Source organism: Triturus cristatus, chromosome 5_2 (genome assembly GCF_964204655.1).
Source record: "Triturus cristatus chromosome 5_2, aTriCri1.1, whole genome shotgun sequence".
NCBI classification, from domain to species: Eukaryota; Metazoa; Chordata; class Amphibia; order Caudata; family Salamandridae; genus Triturus; species Triturus cristatus.
In genome coordinates, this window is record NC_140588.1 from 416,606,309 (window position 1) to 416,628,229 (window position 21,921).

The following is a 21,921-nucleotide window of genomic DNA, read 5'->3' on the forward strand; positions in this document are numbered from 1 at the left end:
AAGCCAGTTTTGAACTTTCATGAGCATGGCATTAAGCCGGCAAATGTCGTTCTAAGAGATATTTCCAGGTAAAGCTGTGTGTCCTCCACATAAAGGTAGGAGGCAATGTTTGCTTATCTGAGTATTGTGGTGAGGGGCTCCATGTAGATGTTGAAGAGAGTCGGTGAGAGGACGGAGCCTTGGGGATATCGGACGTTTAGTTGTTTAATTTGATTAGTTGGTAGAGGTTTTGAAGAAATGAGGTGAACCACAGGAGAACTGTGCCATCTGCTCCGATTTGTGGTTGCAGGGCATCCAAAAGTAGGTTATGGTCGACCATGTCGGAGGCTGCTGATAAGTCTAGGAGAATGAGCCAGCAGCATCTGTTTGTGTCTAGGGATTCGTGAATGCCATCTGCTATATTCAGTTTAGCTGTTTCCATGCTGCATCCCTTCCAGAAACCCGGCTGGTGTGAATCTAGTAGGTTATTGGTGTCAATGTGTTGGCTGAGTTGGGAGAGGCTATATTTCTTGAGGATTTTTGCCGGGAAGGGAAGATTGGAGACAGGTCTGAAATTGTTGAGGTCCTCTGGGTCTACGCCTGTTTTTTTTAACGGGGTGTGATTGGTTCCTGTTGAGGCAGTCAGGCATAATCCCATTGCTCAGGGAGCTGTTTATTTCCTTGGTCCAAAAAGGGGTTAAGGTGTAGTTGTGTCTTTTTGCCGGGGGAGGCTGGGAGTGGGCCTGCGTAGTGGGAGAAGGGCTTGGAACCTGCAATCACCATTGATATGTCCTCCTCTGTGAGTGAGTTGAATGCCTTTTTACTCTTTGGTGTTATGGAGGGCCTTGGGGAGAGAGTCCTCTTTTTTGGGGATTGAGGAGTGTGCTGAGGTTATGTTAACCTACGTTGTGGGGGAAGAGTTGCTAGTGGAAGCCTACGTGTGATGGTCCAGGGACAGTTCTATCTTCATGATTTTGTCATTGAAGAATTTGGCAAAATTGTTGCAGTGTCTCTTTGAGACGGGGGGAGCATCTATGGTTGGTTTGGTGCTTTGTTGTTTGATAATGTTAAAAAGTTCTTTGGTGTGGTTTCTTGCTTTGTCTAGTGTATTGTCGAAGAAGGTGGATTTTTCTTTTATGATGTGATTTTTGCATTACTTGCATTCTCTTCTGAGCTGGTAGAGGTGGCTTTTGAATCGGTTAGGTCTCCAGAGTCTTTCGGCAAATCTTACTTGTCTTCTTTCTGAGCTAAGGTCATCGTTGAACCAGGATCTTGAGGGAGTGTCTCTGACCCTTTTAATTTCAGGTAGGCTATCTGGTCCAGGGTGGTTTTCATTGTCGAGTTGTAAGCTCCTCTGTTGTGAGGTTGTCGGAAGGAGAGGGAGTAGAGAAGACATTCTTTCTTCCAGGGTGGTTAAGGGAATCTGGATGAGGTTTCTAGACCATTGGAGGATTTTTTTAGATCGGTTCAGAGGTGCTTCTGCTTGGTTGATGTGGAACATAATGATGTGGTGATGTGACCAGTCAACTGAAAGTATGTCATCTTTGCTTATCACTTCATTTTGGGCTATAATGGCGTCTAAGGTTGAACCTTTGGTGTGGGTTTCCCACTTGCAATGTTGAGTGAGATCGTTGAGGAGTAAGAGTTTGCTTAAGGATTGGATTAGTGTGTCCTTCTCGTTATTCCAATGGAGGTTGAAGTCACCAAGGATTATGTTGCTAGTGTTAGAGAGAGAGCAGTGCGTTATCAGGTCTGACAGGTGTTCACCGAAGGTGAGAGCATTTTCTGGTGGGTGATAGAGGAGGTGATATTTAGGTAGCTTCTGGGAGGGGGGTTCCATAGGTAATACGATGAGCTGTGATGGTGACCTGGTAGCCGGATTAGGGTTAATGTCTTTGCTAATTCCGGTGATTACCTGGATGTTAGAGGAGGGAAGGTTCAGGGTTGTCATAGGATTGTACATTTTCACTAGCTCTGTTAACTTGCTCTGGGACATCTTGGGGCTCATTCTTTTCGGCCTATGGGAATGGTTGTTGAGAGGGGTTGTGTGCCAGCTGTTCAGCTGTGTATAGCCGTAGGTGAGGTATGATGGTGTTGGAAGAGTGGAGGTGAGAGTGTTGAGTGTAGTCTGAATAGGTTTTAAGGCTCATAAGGATGTTGTTGAAGCCCTGCGTTATTATGTCGAGTTGTCTTTCCAGGTGAGTTAGATATTCAGTTACACCATTCGTGGGCATACGGTTCAATGTAGAGAGTGATTCGAGATGCCTTTCTATGTAAGTTAGACCTTCGGTTAAGTCGATCGCGGACATGGGGTTTGATAGAGAGAGATTGGGGATGTTAAGGTGCTAGTTGGCAAGTGCCTGTTGTTCAATACGTGGGTGTTGTAGGTCATTAGGAGTGTGAGTCACATTGCCACGTGTTTCTTTCCCAGTGCAGATCGGTATAGGGTACGAGATCAGAATGTATGCTTGTGGTTTCTTGGCTATGATTAGGGTGAGGGTTAATGAAAGGTTGAGGTTTCTGTGGGCAGGTGCTGCTTGTCAGTTTTCTGCTTGGTGAGGGGGGTGAGGGCGTGGAGATAGGAAAGGGTTGTTTGGAGGAAGGGTTGTTCAGGGAGTTACTGGGTTGAGGTCTAGGACTTGATTTGCATTGAGCAGCCGGGTAGGAGAAACCACCACAGACTCCCTGGCCTGAGCGGAGCGTCTTTCTAGCCCACTGAGGCCAATCCCAGCGCTCCTCAGCAGCACAGTGATTGGAAGGGAGTATATCTCAGGGGCTGCTAAGACCAGGAAGAGGAGATGCGGTACGACGTGACGCTGGAAGCGGCCGGCGGCTAAAGGTACGTTTTAAAAAATATATATTATTTCTAACACCCCTCGCATTACTTCCCCTCCCACTCCTTCCAATCGCCCCACCCTCCTTTGTTTGTGGCGACTGTCACTGGCTGGGACCCTCATGGTTGCCAATCTAGGTGCATTTTGTCACCCTGGTCTAAAATATTTATAAGGCCATTAGCATAAAGTGTGGACAACATAGGCGTCAACACGCACCCCTGCCTAACTCCTCTAGTCACAGGGAAGGAATCAGTTAGCTCGCCTTACCTACCAAACCTAACCTGCGTGTAGTTCTTGTAATGCAGTCTTATTATAATGTCAAACAGGTAACGTGGCACCCCATCTCAGAAGGAACCCACAATAGCATTGGCTTGGGTAGTAGGTCAAAGGCCGTGCGCATATCAACAAAAATGACGTATAGACATCCTCCACCCAATGTGACAATCTTCCAATACAGCATCTGTAGATGGAACACTTGGTCAATAGTGCTGGTTGACTCTCTAAAACTTAGCTGGAGAGGAGCAGATATTCCTTTGTCAGATAACCAATCTTGAAGTCTGCTCCAGACCACCTTGCTAAATAGTTTTTGCAAACTGTCTAAGAGACTTATAGGTCTGTAGTTTGCAGGGTCATGTGAACCCTTTTAAAAAAATAGAGATGATATCAGCCCAAGCCCATGTAAGTGGTATAGGTGCCCCTTTCATGATAACTGTGAAAAACACTGAAAAATAAGCACAACAAATACTTAGCTCACTCACAAATAAATCACAATGGATTTTGATCTAATCCGGGGACTTTATTGGGAACAATTCCTCTAATTGCTGAGCTTAATTCCGGCACAGTGATTTCCAGGGCTCTAAGATCTTGCATACATGGGGTACACCCTGGGGGGACATCCTTTGGATTTACATCTTCCTCCCCTTTATTGCTTAACACCAGTTGTGTTAGTTGTTCCCCAGAACCCAGTAAATTACTTATCATGATCTGCTGACCTCCCTCCTGGGAATATAAACTAAAAAAATGCTACTCCCAGTCACTGGCACCCATGTTATTTTCTATGGATCAAAACCCATCCCTGCTACCAGAGTTCACCAGGTTCCAGAAGGAGCGGTGATCGTTCAATCTGGCAGCGTCCAAAAGCACCTCCCATATTCCCCGCTCTCAGTCCTTTTTAGCCTCAAAAAGCACTTTCTTGTAAAACCGTCTGGTGGCTTGGATCGAGGGTCTGCGTTTCCTTTTAAAATTGCCAGTACCAGTTCCGACTTAGGGGTTGATTAGGATGGCAGAAGGACTGCCACCGTCGGGACGGCGGTGGTGGTCCTTCTGCAATCGCACAGGATTTACCCACCGTCCAATTAGGATGGCGGTGGGTACCGCAGTGGAGGGAAAGTCCGGCTGCCGCTTTTCTGCCGGTAGCAATCGTCACGATTGCCCGGCGGATCGGTCAGCATGCTCACAGAAGCCTGCATGGCTCCGCCAGCACAATTATGATGCCGGCGGAAGCCAGCCTTTCCGTGGCGGTTGAATCGCCATTGAAAGGCTGGTGGAGAATGTCTTCTGGGGCCCGCTGCGAGCCCCCCTTGTGTTGGGGGGAGGTGTGGGTGCACTGGGGAGTACCATTTCACTGCACCAAGTGGCAGACACAGTGTAGTGCCTGCCATGTAGTTCAGTGAAATGCACTACATGCTCTTTTTAACATCGCTGCGGTGCTGCTGTCAGCAGCCACTGCCGCAATGTTAAGGGTGTGGAATCCGACCGCAGCAGTGGCGGTCCCATCACAATTGGATGGGCAGGACCACCGCACGCATGGCAGTCAGACCCAATCACAGCTATGGTGGCAGGCGGATCAAATCCGCCTGCCATCCTAATGAGCCCCTATGCGTCTCTACATGATTTATTGTACAAAGATTGTGGGTGCTTCCTCCCCAATATTTACCCTGTTTTGACCACTAAGGGGCTCATTAGGATGGCGGGCGGATTTAATCCGCTCGCCACCGTAGCGGTGATTGGGTCCGGTCCCACCCATCCAATTATGATGGGACCACCACTGATGCGGTCGGATTCCACACCCTTAACATTGCGGTGGTGGCTGCTGACAGCAGCACCGCCGTGATGTTAAAAAGAGCATGTTGTGCATTTCACTGCACTACGTGGCAGGCACTACACTGTGCCTGCCACTTGGTGCAGTGAAATGTAGGGGGTACCATGGGTACCCCCCCAGTGCACCCACATCTCCCCCCAACACAAGGGGGGCCCACAACAGGCCCCGGAAGACATTCTCCGCCAGCCTTTCAATGGCGGTTCAACCGCCATGGAAAGGCTAGCTTCCGCTGGCCGCATTATTGTGCCAGCGGAGCCTGCTTGGCTCTGCCGCCATTGTGAGCATGCTGACCACTCCGCCGGGCAATCGTGATGATTGCTACCAGCGGAAGAGCGGCGGCCGGACTTTCCCTCTGTTGCAGTACCCACGCCATCCTAATTGGGCGGTGGGTAAATCCTGTGCGTTAGCGGAAGGACCGCCACCGCCAGCCCAGTGGTGGCGGTCCTTCCGCCATCCTAATCGACCCCTAAGTGATTCCTCAGGCTTTTGAACATCTGGTCGTGGCTTCGGATATCACCCTCAATGTCTCAGGGGCTTCTCCCAGCAGGTCTAGTAGCGTGAGACCCTCCATGGCATCAGCAACTAATCTGTAAATCTCGCCAGCGGACTCCTAGGAGTATTTTAATGTACCTCATTTAACCCTACATGCCTTACTAGCGTCTCTCAGTCTTCTTGTCATAATTATCCGTCTTGTGATTTGTGAGCATGGTCTTCTACAAAATTATTCAAAGCAAGAAAGAGCTTCCCAGGGGCTTATAAACAACCATAAAGATAAAAATAAGTTACTGCACCAATGTAGTGCACCGTAGCCATGTTTGCTATTCTGAAAATCCCCAAAGAGCCACTTAAAGGACTAAAATGTTTGCTTTGAAAATCAGTCGAACAGTTTATTCAAAGGTTCATTATTAGATGTGACAAATAGCCTATTCCTGTTTATCAATCCCACCACCACAAAATGGCAGAAGTGATTCCGATACCCACGTGTCAACTAAATATCTCCTGAGGAATTCGAACTTCTGAGACTTGTACAGGAACAACAACAAAAAAACTAGAGAGCATATTTACAAGCCTGTATCGCCACCACAATGATAGGGGTTTCGTCTTATTTACAAGGCAGCGTTAAGCCACTTAACGTGGCTTAATGCTGCCTTGTAGATAAGGCACCCTTTCACGCCGTACTTAGCGTGAAAGGGGAGGGCAGTGGGTGTTGCGGTGGGTGTTCCACCGCAACACCCATTGATTTGGATGCTACCCCCCAATTTACAAGGGTGGCGTAAATAGGAGGCAGTGCCAAAATTAAGACCAGGGAAAACCTGGTCTTAAACAGGCGAAACGAGGAGAAATGCTTTATTTCTCCTGTTGTTGCTGTTTCTGTGTGTGCTGCGTTGTGCAGCACACACAGAAACACCAAACTGCCATTGATTGTTTATGTGCAAGAAGGTGTCCCTTCCTGCACATAAACAATCAAAAGAAAGAAATTACATTTTGCAACTTCTATGTGTGTTGCAATAAGCAGCACAAATAAAAGTTACACATCGTCATTTAAAGATTGTTTATGTGCAGGAAGGGAGACCTTCGTTGTAAATATGCTCCTAAATTTCTTCAGATCAACTTTTGTTGGACTGCCCATAAAGTACACATGACGCTTTGCTGCTATTGAGAAATAATATTCCTTATTGAGTTTTTCTTCCTAAAGGCATGTAAGACGTGAATGTTTAGCAAAAGTACATGGGGAATGAAGCTGTAAACTGAATCATTTTGCCAATTTTTTCTAAAAAAATGTTCTTTTGCTTCAGTAAACCCCCCTTGAGACCCTTGGAAATGGCTAGACGTGCTTGTGAGACTAGTATCAAAAGACTTTAAAGGATTGATTGTACATCTCTGAGAATCCTGTGGGTTAAGACATTCAGTTTGCATACAGTGAGGGTGGGATTTCCTAAAATGCACTGTGAACACTTCTCTAGGGGGTGCCCAGGGTGATACATGCCCGCGATCCTTATTCTAACGCTTTGATATGGCTGGTACTTGGTAAAGATGTACAAAGTGACAGAGTGCCTGTCTGGGATACCTGGGCGTTTGCTGTCTGAGCACAAACGATTGTGCCAAAGGATGACACTGGGATGATGGTGCTTATGAGTTGGTGCATATTTAAGTGCTTCGAGGTTAGAATCAGGGCTGTAAGGAGGAGGTAGGAGTTATCATTTCTCCATTTAGATATCACTGCTGCTTTCAGAAAACTATTACCTGTTCACAATAAAAATGTAATAAAAAAGGGGAGCAATTTCATTTCATATATTGATGGCAATTATATTTGAGTTTGATTAAGGGTTCATCTGTATATTTGTATAGAAAACATGTCATACCTTTAAAAACGAATTCGGTCCCACCCATCACCTTGGACGAGTGGACGCCTCTGCTGTAGCGACCCTTGGCATAAATGGTGAAGGTGGGGTGCTTGCAGATGGGGTCTGAGTAGTGATAGTAGTGTCCTTCCCAAGTGTTGTTGTTGTCATGGAAGATGAAGTGCCGGGTCAGAAAGAGGACCTCTGGGCGCACCTCACATCGTTGGCTCACCCACTCTCCATGCAACCCAATGGTAAGGTCGGCCTTCGGTGGTAGGATGGGCGGGTGGTGCTCATCGGAGCGGTAAATGATTCGGCAAGCAATGCAGCTGTGGTCGTGATTCTGAAAAACACCAGACAATTTCAATGATACGCTTTGTAAAGTAAAAGGATACAAACTTCTAATGTAATTTACAGTCGTAACATTACGCCCACATTCAGCCTCAAATCCAGATCTCCGACTGACATTTATATAATGTGGGATTTAAGGCTCAGACAGAAGCAGTACTTATGCAAATGAGTAACATCCACTTTTTTGCTTCAATGACTGTAAGCAAAAGTGCAGAATAATGCAATTATACATTTCTCTAGTGGAGTTAGGAATGGTTCTCTTGTTTTTAGCAAGGTGGTTCATTGTCAGTGTAGGAATGCGAAAATTCCTGTGAACATAAACAAACTATATTGCTTGAAGTGCCCAGGTAAGCCACTCAAAGAATGCCTTTCCGAACCCTGTCACTAATTCTCAGTATTAGGCTGTGTAGTTTTAACAGAACATGAACTTGTACTTCAAAGACAATCTGAAGACGGAGTAATCCATTTTGTCAAATTCTGTGGTGGGCGGTGTTTGCAGAGTTGCTGTCTATAGCTATATGTTACCAGTTCCTCGGGGCAAATCTTTTTAAAAATCATAGAAAACGACTGCAAGAATTAGATTTCAAATATGGTGGAAAAGGTGCAGGATATAGTTTGGGTTTCCGATCATACATTGCAAACCGGGGTCTAGGTCGCGGCAGAGCCCAAAGAACCTGAGATCCAAGGATTGTCTTTGGTTCCTCTGCAGAAAAGGTTCCGGCTCCTCAGCTTGGTGCCCATGGACGAGACTGTGTTAATATTCAAGGGAAGGTGAGCTGGACAAGTTTGATTATAATCTGAGCCACATGTATAGACCACTCTGAGTCCTTTAATTAGAAGCCATGCCGGTGGTTGTGGTTGCATCGCACCAGCTTCCCACAGCCTAATGTCACAGGTGGTGTGTGACACTAGTCAGCTGGTGTTGGCAAGAGGTACAACGCCTGTTCGTGACTGAGGGATGCATTCAGTTATTCATACAGCTGAGCATCAAAGTTAGAGGTGAGCCACACATTTTATAATAAGGCAGCCAATACTCAATGCAAATATTGTTCTGTCTCAGATAATATTCACAAGATAGAAAGGACCCTTGGCATAAATAAGACTGAAAGTCATAGGATATAAGGACCATGAGTTAGATGAGGATTGTGATCCCATATTGGTCTCTCCCACCTCCAATTCATTATGCTTCTGTAAGTGACAACAGGTGCCAAATTCCTATTAATGGTTCCTGCAGTTTGTTGACATACCAAACCTTACCATCCCAAAGCTCTTTGGAAGCTGATCAAAAACAACAAACATTTCATGATAATCAGATCCATTGTATGTAACAAGTGATTTGAGAAGACGAGCATGAATTTTCTTTATTGTTTGGGAACTTCGCAACCTTCCATGGTCCTTTTATGTTTATCAAACGGATTTTAGTGATAAACAGCCTAATTTGCCTAATTCTTTTATCCCTTTATTAATGTATTAAACTATTGCTCCGCACTTACTTTTTCATGAAGAACGGGAATCCCCACTCTAATAACCACATGAACATTGAATAATAGACAGTTCCTTTGAGGTACTCCATAAGCAACGGACAATGATGGTTAGATTGAATAAACTCACTAACTTGGATGCAACCAAAATCTGCAATGACAAGTTTACTAGAGCAAATGCACACGACATTCGGCATGCAGTATGAAGCGATATTTATAAATTTGAGTCATCTTTGGTCTTGAACCCTTGTGTTAGGCACTTTATCCCACTAGAATACTGGAACCCCAATGACCCTGGGGGGTATATGGTCCGTAATTCCCCTCTGTTGGTCACAGCAATAAAATGATCCCGCTAAGATGGGTAGAAGGTTAGCAAGCAGAGGTCTTGAATGGAAACCATACCAAGATGGCTACTATTTCAGCTCTTCGATAGGAAGGTTACTGTGCAATAAAACTATCTAAATGTTAAAATTGTCCTTGTGCGCAATATAGAGAGGATGGTGAGGGGCATAAAGCTCAATAGCTGTTGACACTTTACACACATCACTTTCAGCATTGTATCAAATGCGAGTGGTTTCGTACTGCACCAATTTTCATTTATTCCACAAAGCCACGGATTCCATGCCCAGTTTTGTAGGGGAAACGGTCTGCGGAATGCACTTTTGAGATCTTGAAACCAATCCACAGTTTGGTTTCAGATGCATATGGTTCTGTGAACCTCCACAAGAGGGGTGGCATCCTCCATCAGTCAGCCAACAAAACCACTTTGCAGTCAGGTGTATCAAACTTAAACTTAATCCAGCTTTATCCAGCTTTGAGATTGTATCTTTCCTCTACAAAGACCTGGCTTACTGCTCTAGCCTCCTATAGCCCACAATCCCACCCATGGGTTTGTTGCCATAATCACTACGTTTGACACAAGCACCACAAAGGCTCGCCGGCACTCGGCGGAATCACTTCATTCGGATCAGAGAGCGCTCTTTAGTCTGTGAATGAACAAAGGAGCTGATGGCATATTAAGAAACACAAAACACTTGCCCCGTTGGGAAGCGAGTCGCCACTCTGAGGCAGTCCGTCAATCTTCGCAGATGTTGTGAGGCTTCTTGTTATAGAAACCCTCTGCAGATTGTGTGGGCAGCTGCACACAATGGGATCAAACGAGGCTGAAAGCAGCTCTCTAGGATGAAAGAAAAGCCCTTCGCCACAACACAACAGCTTGTTTTGTGTTTTCCATTCGCTATCGAGCCCTGTTTACGTACATTGGTGTGGAACATGAAAGTGATACTGTATTCAGAGCTGATGAGGGTAAGGCATGCCTTTGTACACTCGAAGCCCCCAGCCACTTAGATCTGGAGAGAAACTGGAGAAAATGGATGCTAAGAGTCTCCAATCATATCACATACTAGACTTCCTTGATATTTGCATATGCGCCGCTGCTTAAGTGGCACTTAACACAGTGCGGCGGTCTACCACGAAAGGCCTGCCATAGGGAGAATACTGTCCACACCCTCTCATAATCATAATAGCAGCTGTAGTGATAAAAGGGCACAACGACAAAAACAATTCAACTCAGCTGTGAGTGAAGTGACAGTCTTCAAAGATAGTATCAGACACTCCCCACCCCGTACCTGTCCTTCTTTCTATCTGCACATTAACACCATGATAATAACCTTTTGGAAAGCAGCTGCTGCTATACCATGGCCCAGTCTTCCAAATATTGTCCAAGAAACTCATACAGAGGTTTAAGTCCTTTCCGAAAAAATTTGCTTTTCAAACAAGCTTCTGTGCTCTTTTTGTGAGGGTTTGTTGACTTCTTAGTGTCAGAAAGCGGCAAATGAAGACAGGTAAGGCCTCTCTTGCATGATGGAAAAGTATATTATGGAACTAAATGACCATACTTTAGCGTAGGCACTCTTGCAAAGAGCAGAGTAACTCCTCTCTGTAGGGGGAAGAGGAGCCCAAAGGGTCACACGGGGAGGAGAACATATGTAAAGGTCACCTTGCGATACAATTTGCCAGAAGGTTCTTGAAAGTTCTGGATAACTGGGCTTGCAGCTGCAGAGATGGGGCTAGTTGAAGTAGTGGATCCCAAGAGCTATTGAAATGAACAGTTCTTTTCAATTGTCTCAGGTTTTTAAATGGATTATTCTAGATCTTGGCAATAGTTTGATGGAATAGCGCGCAAAGAAGGCTTCTGGAACTTCCAGGACACAGACCTAAGATGGTGAGGAGGAGTGTGCAATCAGGACAGATCACTCAGGGTCAGTGGGCCGGTGAGTTAGCCTGGTCTCTGAACTGTAGTGGAACCCTACAGGGGGCTCCTTTTCTGCAACCAAGGCACCTTTGTTTAAGCATATCTCACATATTACTTGGGGTTTTCACATGACTGGAACAGGGTTGCAGAATTCCGAATTTATGTGGGTGTTCTTTCTATAGGGATGCAAAGATAAATCTGCTAGTGTAGTGCTGTTTACTGCTTGCAACAGCGGACATCACTAATAACCAGATGTGGGCCAAGAAAAACAATCTATTTGTAAACCAGTGAGCTTCAGTTAATTGAATGGTTTTTTGCAAGAATAAACTTTAAAAGAACATAGACTGCAAAAACTAAATTTAAATCATGCACAAATAACTCCCTTTAAAGAAATTGGCTGTTTTTAAATTCCTAAGTCCATCCACACTCACTTCCCAGCCATTATAAGATACTAATGAAACTAGCATAAATGGGGCATGTTCTTGATAGCTGGTTTAAGTGCAAATCTAGATTTATATAGAATAATGTTTTTGGAGGGTCAGTGCTTTACAGTCTACGTTTCAACCATCCATGGTTTTCCAGTTTTTAACTGAGTGCCATCAAATTCTCTAAATCATGTAGGAACTCATAAAGACCATTCATAATTTGTGAAAAGGCAAACCTTCGTGCAATGTACTTGGTTATTGAATCTATCCCACTCGAGATATGTTTATGCTGTCGGATCACATTTGAGTAATCTAGGCTCTAGAGAGCTTGATATAGGCTCTCCCCCTTCTTTCTGAAATACATAAATATATGTCAACATTGCCAGCATGAGAGGCAAGATAATGCAATTGGTTCTCACGACCATTAAGAATGGCCTTGGGCAGGTGGTGAAGAAGACCGGTGGCAATAGAGAACCCCCTGCAGAAGTCAAAGTCACAGAGCAACCCATTGTGTGTGGCATGTCATGAAAGACCAAAACTATTTTCTGGCATCAGCTGTAGATTTGTCCACTGTTCTCAGGTTCTCCAGTGCACTATCACAGCCAGCTTGCAAAATTCTGCAAAACTAGAACCAGTGCCGTTAACTGATCATAACCAACTAATTGTGGAATGTCTTTGAGGAAACTTTCCAGAACTAAGTATTTCATATCAAGAGCTATACTACTCTGTTCAAGAGGTAGTGATAATCCAAAGGAAATTTTAGTTGGCATACAACTAGCTCTCCAGTGACCTGGCAATGGCATGAACATTAGCAATCAATTTCTAGTTGGAAAATGTATGTGGACTCAAAGAAAAGAATTCAAACAACTCTATTTATTTCTGACTTTCAGAATGGAGTAAATGATTTCGTTTAAAAAATGCCTGAAGGGGGTAGTCAGAGAACGTTAAAAATATTTCCTAAAGTGTGATCTACTGCCAAGGATGGACTGGGGAACTGAAAGCCGCCTTGGCAAATCTCTCTTTCCATCCATCCATTCTCTCTCACTCTCTCTCCATCCCTCCTCTCTCTCTTATTCCTCTCTGATTGCTTTCTCTATGTTTTCCTTCCTTCTTTCCTTCCTCTCTTTCTAGCTCTTCTGAAGCCTCCACGTGTCTACTGCAATTAACATTGGGAGCTGGGGAAAGTGACAGAGGCACCAGGAGCAGCCCTGTGCTTTCAATGCCGACCTCCAAGGCCTCCAGCCCACAGAGAAAACGCCAAGTGGAATAAAAGGCGTGTCCAGCCCTGCACACTGCCATCTTCAAAAGGATCTCAGCACCTGTCACATTCTCCTTTATGTTGTCTTCTGCAAGGCCAAAAATATACATTTTAATTTTACCAGATCTTGCTGATTCTGTTTTTGAAAGTAGGCAAAGCTTGTAACCCTGATGAACTCAGTTACATTTTTTTTAATCAAACTTGTTGTTGTAACCTGGAATCAACGTTTTCCTATTTATATTATAGAACTGGAAAAGTCAACAGATGAAATAATTGTGGATAAACCAGAACTTCCTAAACATCAATTAGCATTAAAGGTGAGGCCAAATCATTTATATGAGATTTTTGGAGACATTTAAGTCAAATTACTCATTAGAGTAAAACTTGTTCTTTAAAGCGCTTATCAAAAACAGTGTTATGAAGCGCCACATACATACAAGTTATTATTAAGAGTATTTATTCACTTTTGATCCTACCATGGCTGCATTGCTTTGAAGTGAATAGTACTTGTGCTGAACATTGGATATTCCAAAATGATTCAACACACTCATTGAGAATATGACTCTCAGTACTGAAAAATACTTTGATAGGTTAGCCTGAGTTTTTAATGACTACAGTATCTCCAGACATACATTTGTCTTCTCTGGCTCCTACTGTTTATTGTAGTCATGCAAATTAAACTTATTGGTACCCCTGGCAGCAAATAAAAATACTGATTCTTTTCAGGTATTCTGCTGTATTTTGGTAAATCGTGATACTTACCTTCTAGCCACCTGTGACACAATTTAGTTCAATGCAGCAGCAGATTAAAACAAGTTCATTACAAAATGTGCAACTAGATGATGATATGATGTATTTGGGTAAAATGAAGGGTCTGTATGCGATTAGCTAACAGCAGGGTTCATTGAGTTAAGTGCTCACCAAATTGATCAGCAGATCACAAGTTGTATCCCGGCCTGGCTAAATCAATAACACTCTCTTTCGAGATTAGTGAAATAAGTGGGGTACAATAAGAGCCCTTTATTGCTGTTGTTAGAAATTGAAGAAGTGTGGTACGAGCACTATATAAACAACTACTGGCTTCGCCAATAGGTTTTACATTTGTACTGCATGCTATTGGCTTTACGAGTGCTTACTTGTATACTGCGTATTGAGAACAGACAACCGCACCGGAACCATTGATGCTACAAAAAACAAGCATTGGCACACCCAACAGATCTTGCCGTTTGGCTTTGCCAATGCTTTGTGTCAATGGCGTTCAGTATTGACAAAAAGAAAAACAAGCATTGGCAAAGCCTAAAGGTTTCGTCTATGCTTTGAAGAAGACATATGGCAGTAGGGAACCCACTGCAGAAGTCAAAGTCACAGGTGAGCCCACTATGTGAGACCTATCGTGAAAGACCAAAACCATATTTTGGCATCAGCAGTATATTTGACTACTGTTCACAGGTTCTCCTGTACAGTATCATGGCCAACTTGTAGAATTCTGCGAAACTGGAACCAGTGGAGCTAGTTGATCATCATTAACCATTAGTGGATTGCCTTTGAGGAAAGTTTCCGGAACTGAATGTGTCATATCATAAGCTGTCCTTCTCTGCTCAAAAGGTAGTGTGACTGCTGTGCAGCATGGCTGAAAGTTAACAAAACATTATGACAATGGCCAGCATTGACGGCTGTTAAAGTGCTATACGTGTTTACCGTTCGCAAGGCTCCTATGGCATATGACTTGCCGGTCACTTGAATTTTCTATACAAGTCTTATGCTAGAAGAGACATACACACGGTGAGTGCAGAGACAGACAACCAGGAAATAGAGTTTGCCTGGAATGGAGGTTTAGAAGGGCTGTCACTGAGGCTAGTGAATACATCTCTTCGGTGACTTGTCTGCTCGTTAGTGGTCATAATGCACTTGTACTGGTGCCTCTCTCTCTCTCCCTCTCTCTCTCTCTCTCTCTCTCTCTTGAAATGGCATATGTGCGATGCAGTGGTAAAGAAGCAGGAAATATTGTCTGCCCGGAATGGAGCATGAGGGATAGGAAGCGACTGCCATTGAGGCTGATGAGGACATCTTTTCGAGACTTGTCAGCTCATTGGTGGTCGCCTGCATGCTTCTCACAAGGAGTGGCTCAAGCACTGAGCGGTGATGAGGATGGAGGGTGTTGTGTGTGTGTAGAGTGAGGGATTAGGAAAGGGCTGTCATTGAGGTTAGCGAAGACATCACTTCAGTCACTTGTCTGCTCATTGTTAGTCCCTTGCACTGTCTATACATGTGTCTCTCTCCAGGCTTAGCACATGCACTGTTCAGTAAGGAAGACACAGAAATCTGGTATCTGTGAAGTGGGATTGAAGGGGGTGCTGTCACCCAAGCTGGAGAAGACACCTCTTTGGTCACTTTAGCTCATTGGTGGTCTCTTGCACTCTCTTTGCATGTCTCTCTCTAGGAGGGGCACACACATTGTGCAGTGATGAAGAAGAAGGACACTGTGTGAGTCGGGTGAAAGGGTGAGTGGTGTGTCTCCGAGGCCGGTGAGACATCTCTTTAAGTTCCTGTGAGGGGAGGGAGCCGCAGCGTCCGTTGTGCTGGCGTGGGACACTCACACCAAATGGAGGAACCCAATGCCTCAGAATCCTCCATTACCACTGTGATCTGACTGCTTCAAAACCAGTGAGCTGAGAGATCAAGACTGCAGCCCCTCCTGGATACTCTACGGAAGACATACACCAAACAGCGTTTCACATGAAAGCAAATGTGTGCCCTTCTTTCACTGCATTTTAAGACGGGCAAATAAAAGTTGTCAAAAGCTTGAGTGCATCATGGTGAATTGTTTGTAATAACGGGTCGTATGGACCAACACGGACAACGGTGGATTGGTTAGCAAGCAACATGAGAGACAGCGAAAGGAGAGAAGGGCTATGAACACCAGAGCAGGCAGGTGAAAACCATTTAAGAAAATAGTGCTGAAAGCTGTAATTAAACCATTTAGAGTAACAACACATGTAACCGCATGGGAGGTTACAAGAAGAGAAAAGGCGGTACTAAGGGGGGACTATGAAGCCTATTGACCAATAAAAAGCCATCATTTACAACGGACAGTGACAGGACCAAGCGCTGACTAGGCAAGACCTAAGCGCTGACTAGGCAAGACCTAAAAACAAAAAGGGGGAAGGGCTTGAGAGCAACGAATGAGCAGACAAGGAGAGATATCAAGTAAACACAGCTGATGTGTAGCTGTAGCAGTGAACGGGAAAGGGCAGGAGTGGGTGTTATGAAAAAAAACAGAGTGGGATGCGTTGAGGGGAGAAAAGAAACAGATGAGCTTGGGTGGGAGAACAACACTGAGAGCATGGGGGAATAGTGTGAAATGAGAAGCAGTAACAGGGGTGAGAGGAAGCAAGCACATGCACTTCAATGGAGTCCTAAAACAAAATGTAAAAGTAGTCGCCTGAATGTAAGCAGTGAAACGATGCAAGTCATCCAATCAAAAGAATAATAATAAGAAGAAGCTAGGTTTCATAGGAGGTACAAGCACAAGGAGGTGACTGAAAGCCATTGCACAAGAAGCAATCAAATGAAACTGTCAAGAAAGCAAGTAGGTGATGAGCAATGGAATGCCCCAAAGCCCATTGTAAATATAGGTTTTGTCCACAATAGGTCTTTGACAACCCACAGCTAAAGATGTCTGTAGGCAAGATCTAAAAATGCTTGCTTTCTTTTCTGTAGCATCCATTTGTCAGATGCTTTTCTCCACCCTCGCTCCCCAGTGCCAAAGGGATGCTCAACTGGGCTGCTCACATACTGAAAATACCCTCTCATGCCTTCCACTGGAGGGGGCAGGGTACTCTTGATGCAACCAATAGAAACACGGTAAAACCAAAATACTGCTTTGGGCAGGCTCACTATATGGTTGGGAAAGTCACAAGCCAAAGGCTTAAAGCTCCAAAGCAAAAGAATCCAGTGATTGAAGGACATAGACCCAAGGTGCTTTGAAGTAAAGGTAAAATATAGATTGTGACGAATGGTGCATGTCAAACTTAAACTAAGTTATTATTATTTGTATTATTATTTATAACCTCAGAATTGACTAAATCTCGGAGGAATCAATAGGATTAAAGTCATTAACAGTTTGACTCATTTGTTTGGATGCGGAAAAGGGAAGGGCAGATTTTAGGAGTTGGAAAGTGCTGCTGATAAAAAATGAATAGGCAGCGAATCCAAAAACACTTCTCAGCCCTCTTCCACCACCAACAAAAAACCTATTTTGAAGGTTGGGAGTTTTAAAAATAGATTTAGTGCTCCCTCACCTTTGCACCACAGAAACATCTGGAACAGCGACACTAAAGCTCCACTGATGAGCACTCTTATTTTGCAACTCTTGGCTGGGATTATAAAAGTGGAACATTTGGAGATGGTTAGGCCGGCATACTGGTATTTGTTACAACAAAGAGAAAATACAGCATTTATGACTGCTCATGTACTGAGGGCCTGCAGAAAGTCTGACAAGGCCTCGCGTGAACCACCCCATTCTCACCATGGCGCGCAGCTTGGTTTCATCAGCACTCTCCCTGGTGGGATTTATGGCGCGGGCCTGCATACTCCCCCCTCTGGCTGTGCATGCGCCGGCCTCTCTCACCGAGGGGGGCTCTGAAGAAATGACCTCAGAGTGCTTTATGGGAGTTATGAATAATCCCATATTGCTTGTAACCTCGTGGTATGGTATCTGAGGCTGTGAAGACGCTGATAATGCCCTGCAGACCAGTGTTTTTCTAGCTGTTGCATTATGGGACTTTCTGAATCCCAGTGAGAGGTGGACCACATGCTTTGATAAGGACTTTGGTGTCAGTAGAACATTTTACATTTGAAATCCTGAATACAGTGCTTTATTGCAAAGCGTCAGCTCAGTTTTCTCACTTCATAAGTATTTTATTTACGTTTTAGATGTTATAAAATCTGAGCCACATAGGTAGCTGTGCATTATTCAAGGTGGAAACACCAACCTACCCACAAAGCATAATGTAAGAGTGTTACACACGTACCTTAAATTATCAATAGCATAACAATAGTGTAGAAAGAAAAAACAGGATGCAAATGAAATCAGAGTGAAGTGCATTGTATCATGAGGTAGGTAGGATTTACGCTTTTTGGGCATTTTTATTCCGAATTATATCTGAAAGGAGCCACTCGACGTTCGTCCTCCCACAGTGTGTGTCAATCAGTGCACCCACAATTTTTGTCAATCAGTGCCAAGACAAAAAATGTCCAATCATCAGTTTCTTGCGCACTGGACCACTACAGACAGGGATCAACCAGTGTTCAAACCGCTCTCAGTCCTGATCCAATAGGTACAGTCCGGGTCCAACCGCTAGGCTACGTCTCCTCTAAAGTTCCTGTTCTGAGGGGGCGTGACCTACCAGGGCGATATGACGATGTGATTGGTCCCTATGGGTAGCGGCACAGTGAGCAGAAAGAGCTACTGAAAACCTCAGCCATCGTTTTACTTTAACCACTCTCCTACTTGTCACCTCCTTTCACTGTTTCCTCAGTTTGACTCAATCATTTCACCGTTTTTTTTCTTAAAAGTCTTGGTGCATTTCCTTTTGCCACTATTATATCCAATGCTTTTCACCTCTATAGTTTGGAGTAGATGCATGACTTCTTTTTAATTCTCAAAGAATCCCAAGAGCACTCTTGAACCGCTGCTCAAGCTGTGGGTGTCCAGGAGTACTCACATGTAATATTTTCACTAGTGGGCAGGAATCGGGTCTACATTTCTCCATACCTGTGGTGTCGCTGGGGGGCCTTAGCAGGTGGGCTCTGTGTACAGGCCTAGCACGTGGGGGTCAATAAAGACTCGGGACACTTGTGGTGCTTGCTTGCCGTCTCCGCAGCCGTGGCGCTTCTGCCTACGTTGCTGCGTGACGTCATATTTATTGCAGTACGTACAACGAACGTGCCCTGACGTGAACACCATCGCGTATCAAGTCAGGGACGAGTATCGCGACACTACATTCCTCCCCAACACACAAAAACAAAAAACCCATGATACAACCCCCCAGGCATGGACAACCAGTTTCAGAGTGTCCCTCACTCTGCAGCTTACAGTCCCAACAATAAAACTTAAACAGTCTTACTTTACGTAGTCTCGTAACCGGCAAGAAGGCGCGGGGTGCGGCCTCAGGTCATATCGCACTCCGCCACGTTCCACAGCAGCATCCTGACCTCCGCTCCCAGAGTCATCTGCTGCGTCGTTCTCTCCACCCTCGGGCACGCCCGCTACTCCAGGCAACAAGGACTCTGGCCGGTGCTGCGTAGTGTCATGTCCTGGACTTGTGGGCTCTACTCTCACACCCGCCTGGCCCTCGGGTTCTGAGAGTCCTTCCTCTCGTGGCATGTCCCTCGTGACCCTGTCCTGGCGTCGTTCATCCCCTCCAGAGGGCACGGGAATTTTCTTGAAGAATGAGACGTTCCTCGTTATTCTTTCAGCACCCTTCCGGGCTGTCACGCATGTGCCTCGGACGTTCTCCACCATCCAGGGCTGAGGTTCGAAGTTCAAACGAAACTTGCCCCCTGGCACCCGATTACGAATTAGTACATGGTCACCTGGGGCTATCGGTGAGGACACCGCTCTCCGGCGGGCGTCGGCTTGGGCAAACGCTCCACGTCGATGCGCATCAATGGCACTGTCATTGGGAGTTTCGGGCTGCCATTCTGGGTGATGTGGAATTGAATCAGTGACAACTCGCCCCATTAGTAAGTGCGCGGGAGCCACTCCCGTGATGGAATGGGGCGTTTGGCGATAGCTACGGAGGAATGTGAAAATGGCAAGTTCTACAGACTGGTTTTTTTCGTGGGCGATCCGTATCACTTTGTTGAGGGTCCTCATGAAGCGTTCCGCTTCTCCGTTCGCCTGAGGCCATCGGGGGGTGATTCGCCGGTGGTGAATCCCGAGAGCCTGTAGGTACACCGCGAAGTCTTGGCTCTGAAACGGTGATCCATATTCGGTTCTGATCTCTTTAACAATGCCATGGGTTGCCATGATTTTCTCGAGCTTCGGGATTACTTCCTGAGCACTCAGAACAGTCAGTATCTCAACCTCCGGATACTTGGAGTGATCATCTATGGCCACCAAGGTGTGCCGTCCGTCTGGCAGGCTGCCGAAATCGATGCTGATCTTTGACCAGGGCCTCCTCGGGCGAGGCTCCATCACCACAGGGGCCGGCCGGGGCATTTCACCGGTTAGCTGACACGCCTGGCACTCTCGAACGGTAGCCTCCATGAGAGGGAACCATACTTTGGTTCGGAGCCGTGACTTAGTCTTGACCATGCCTTGGTGACCGATATGGGCTAGATCCACCACTCTCTGGGTGAGGGACATCGGTATAACCAGCCGGTGGCCCCTCAGCAGGCATCCAGTCTCGTCTTCCGTCAGTTCTGTCCTCACGTGGTATAAGCTCTCCATTATCTGTTTCGCCTGAGGCGTCAGGCTCTTCCACTCCTCCCGGGCGCGGGTCCAGCTGTTGTCTCGGACCGCCATTCTCGCTCTTTGTAGGCACTCGTCTTCACTGGTTGCCTGGGACAGGCTGGCCATGGACACTGGCCGGGGGCATGACCGCGCCGTGATGCACCGGACGTACTCTTCTGTTTCTGCCGCCTCTTTTATTTCTCTTAGAGTTGCTGTGCGGGGGTGGCGAGATAGGTAGTCTGCCGGGTTTCGCGCACCCGGCTGATACTCAATCTTGCAGTTGTAGTCCTGCAGTTGCAACATCCACTTCTCTATCCTTGACGGCGGCTTCGTTGAGGTGCCTGCGAACAGGGAGACCAATGGCTTATGGTCGGTGGTCACAACAAAGGGTTTGCCATAGACGTACAAGTGGAAGTGACGACACCCCCAATGAATGGCGATCGCCTCCTTTTCTATTTGGGAGTATCTCTGCTCCGTCTCCGTGAGTGACCGGCTGGCGAAGGCCACCGGGGCCCATTCTTCGGCATTCGTCTTCCGCTGCAGCAGGACTGCGCCCAGCCCGACTGGACCGGCATCGACAGCAATCTGTGTCAGCTTGGCCGGATCGAAGAAGGCCAGCGTCGTGGCTTCTGAGAGTGCGTGTTTGACTTCTTCAAATGCTCTACTCTGGTCACTGTTCCATGTCCAGGGTGTTGATTCCTTTGTGAGTTCTCTCAGTGGCGCTGTGAGGTTCGCTAGATCCTTGATGAACCTGCCACAGTAATTCACCATTCCTAGAAAACTCCTCACCTCCGTGACGTTCGCAGGAGCGGCTGCCTCCTTGATATCCTTGACCTTGTCCGGATCGGGGTTGACGCCATCAGCTGAGAAGATGTAGCCGAAGAACTGGATCTTCCGGCACAGGAATTCGCACTTCTCCCGATGTAGCGTGAGGCCTGCGTCTCGTATTCGTCGTAGCACCTGCACCAGCCTCTCGTTGTGTTCCGCTACCGTCGTGGCGTGTATCATGATGTCATCGCTGACGTTGAGCGCCCCGGGGATTCCAGCGATCAGCTCTTGTATTACATTCTGGAATACCTCCGCAGCGCTCGATACCCCGAAGCTCAGCCTCGTGTAACGCCTCAGACCTACATGGGTGGAGAACGTTGATATGTTCCGGGATTCTTCATCCAGAACTAGCTGGTGATATCCCGAGCGTAGGTCCAGCTTTGAGAACCACTTGGCGCCGGCCATTTCCCCAACGATGTCATCGATAGTCGGGGTGATGTGTCGCTCCCGTTTGATGGCAACGTTCGGGAGCCTCATGTCCACACATATACGGACAGCGCCTGGCTGCTTGGGTTTCTTCGCCACGACAATTGGCGACACCCACGGGGTCGGTCCGGATACTTTCTCAATGATCCCCGCTGCCTCAAGCTTCTTCAATTCCGCTTCCAC

The 21,921-nt window shown here is 46.1% G+C and overlaps 1 protein-coding gene across 1 annotated transcript in view; it reads right to left on the bottom strand.

The window, feature by feature from the left end:
- The window catches only part of APCDD1 (APC down-regulated 1), an 86,223-nt gene that overhangs the window by 7,216 nt on the left and 57,086 nt on the right, over window positions 1-21,921 (bottom strand). Inside the window, exon 4 of the mRNA XM_085607338.1 lies at window positions 7,278-7,599. Coding sequence (XP_085463464.1) covers window positions 7,278-7,599 — 322 coding nt within the window. The remainder of the gene's footprint in view (window positions 1-7,277; window positions 7,600-21,921) is intronic.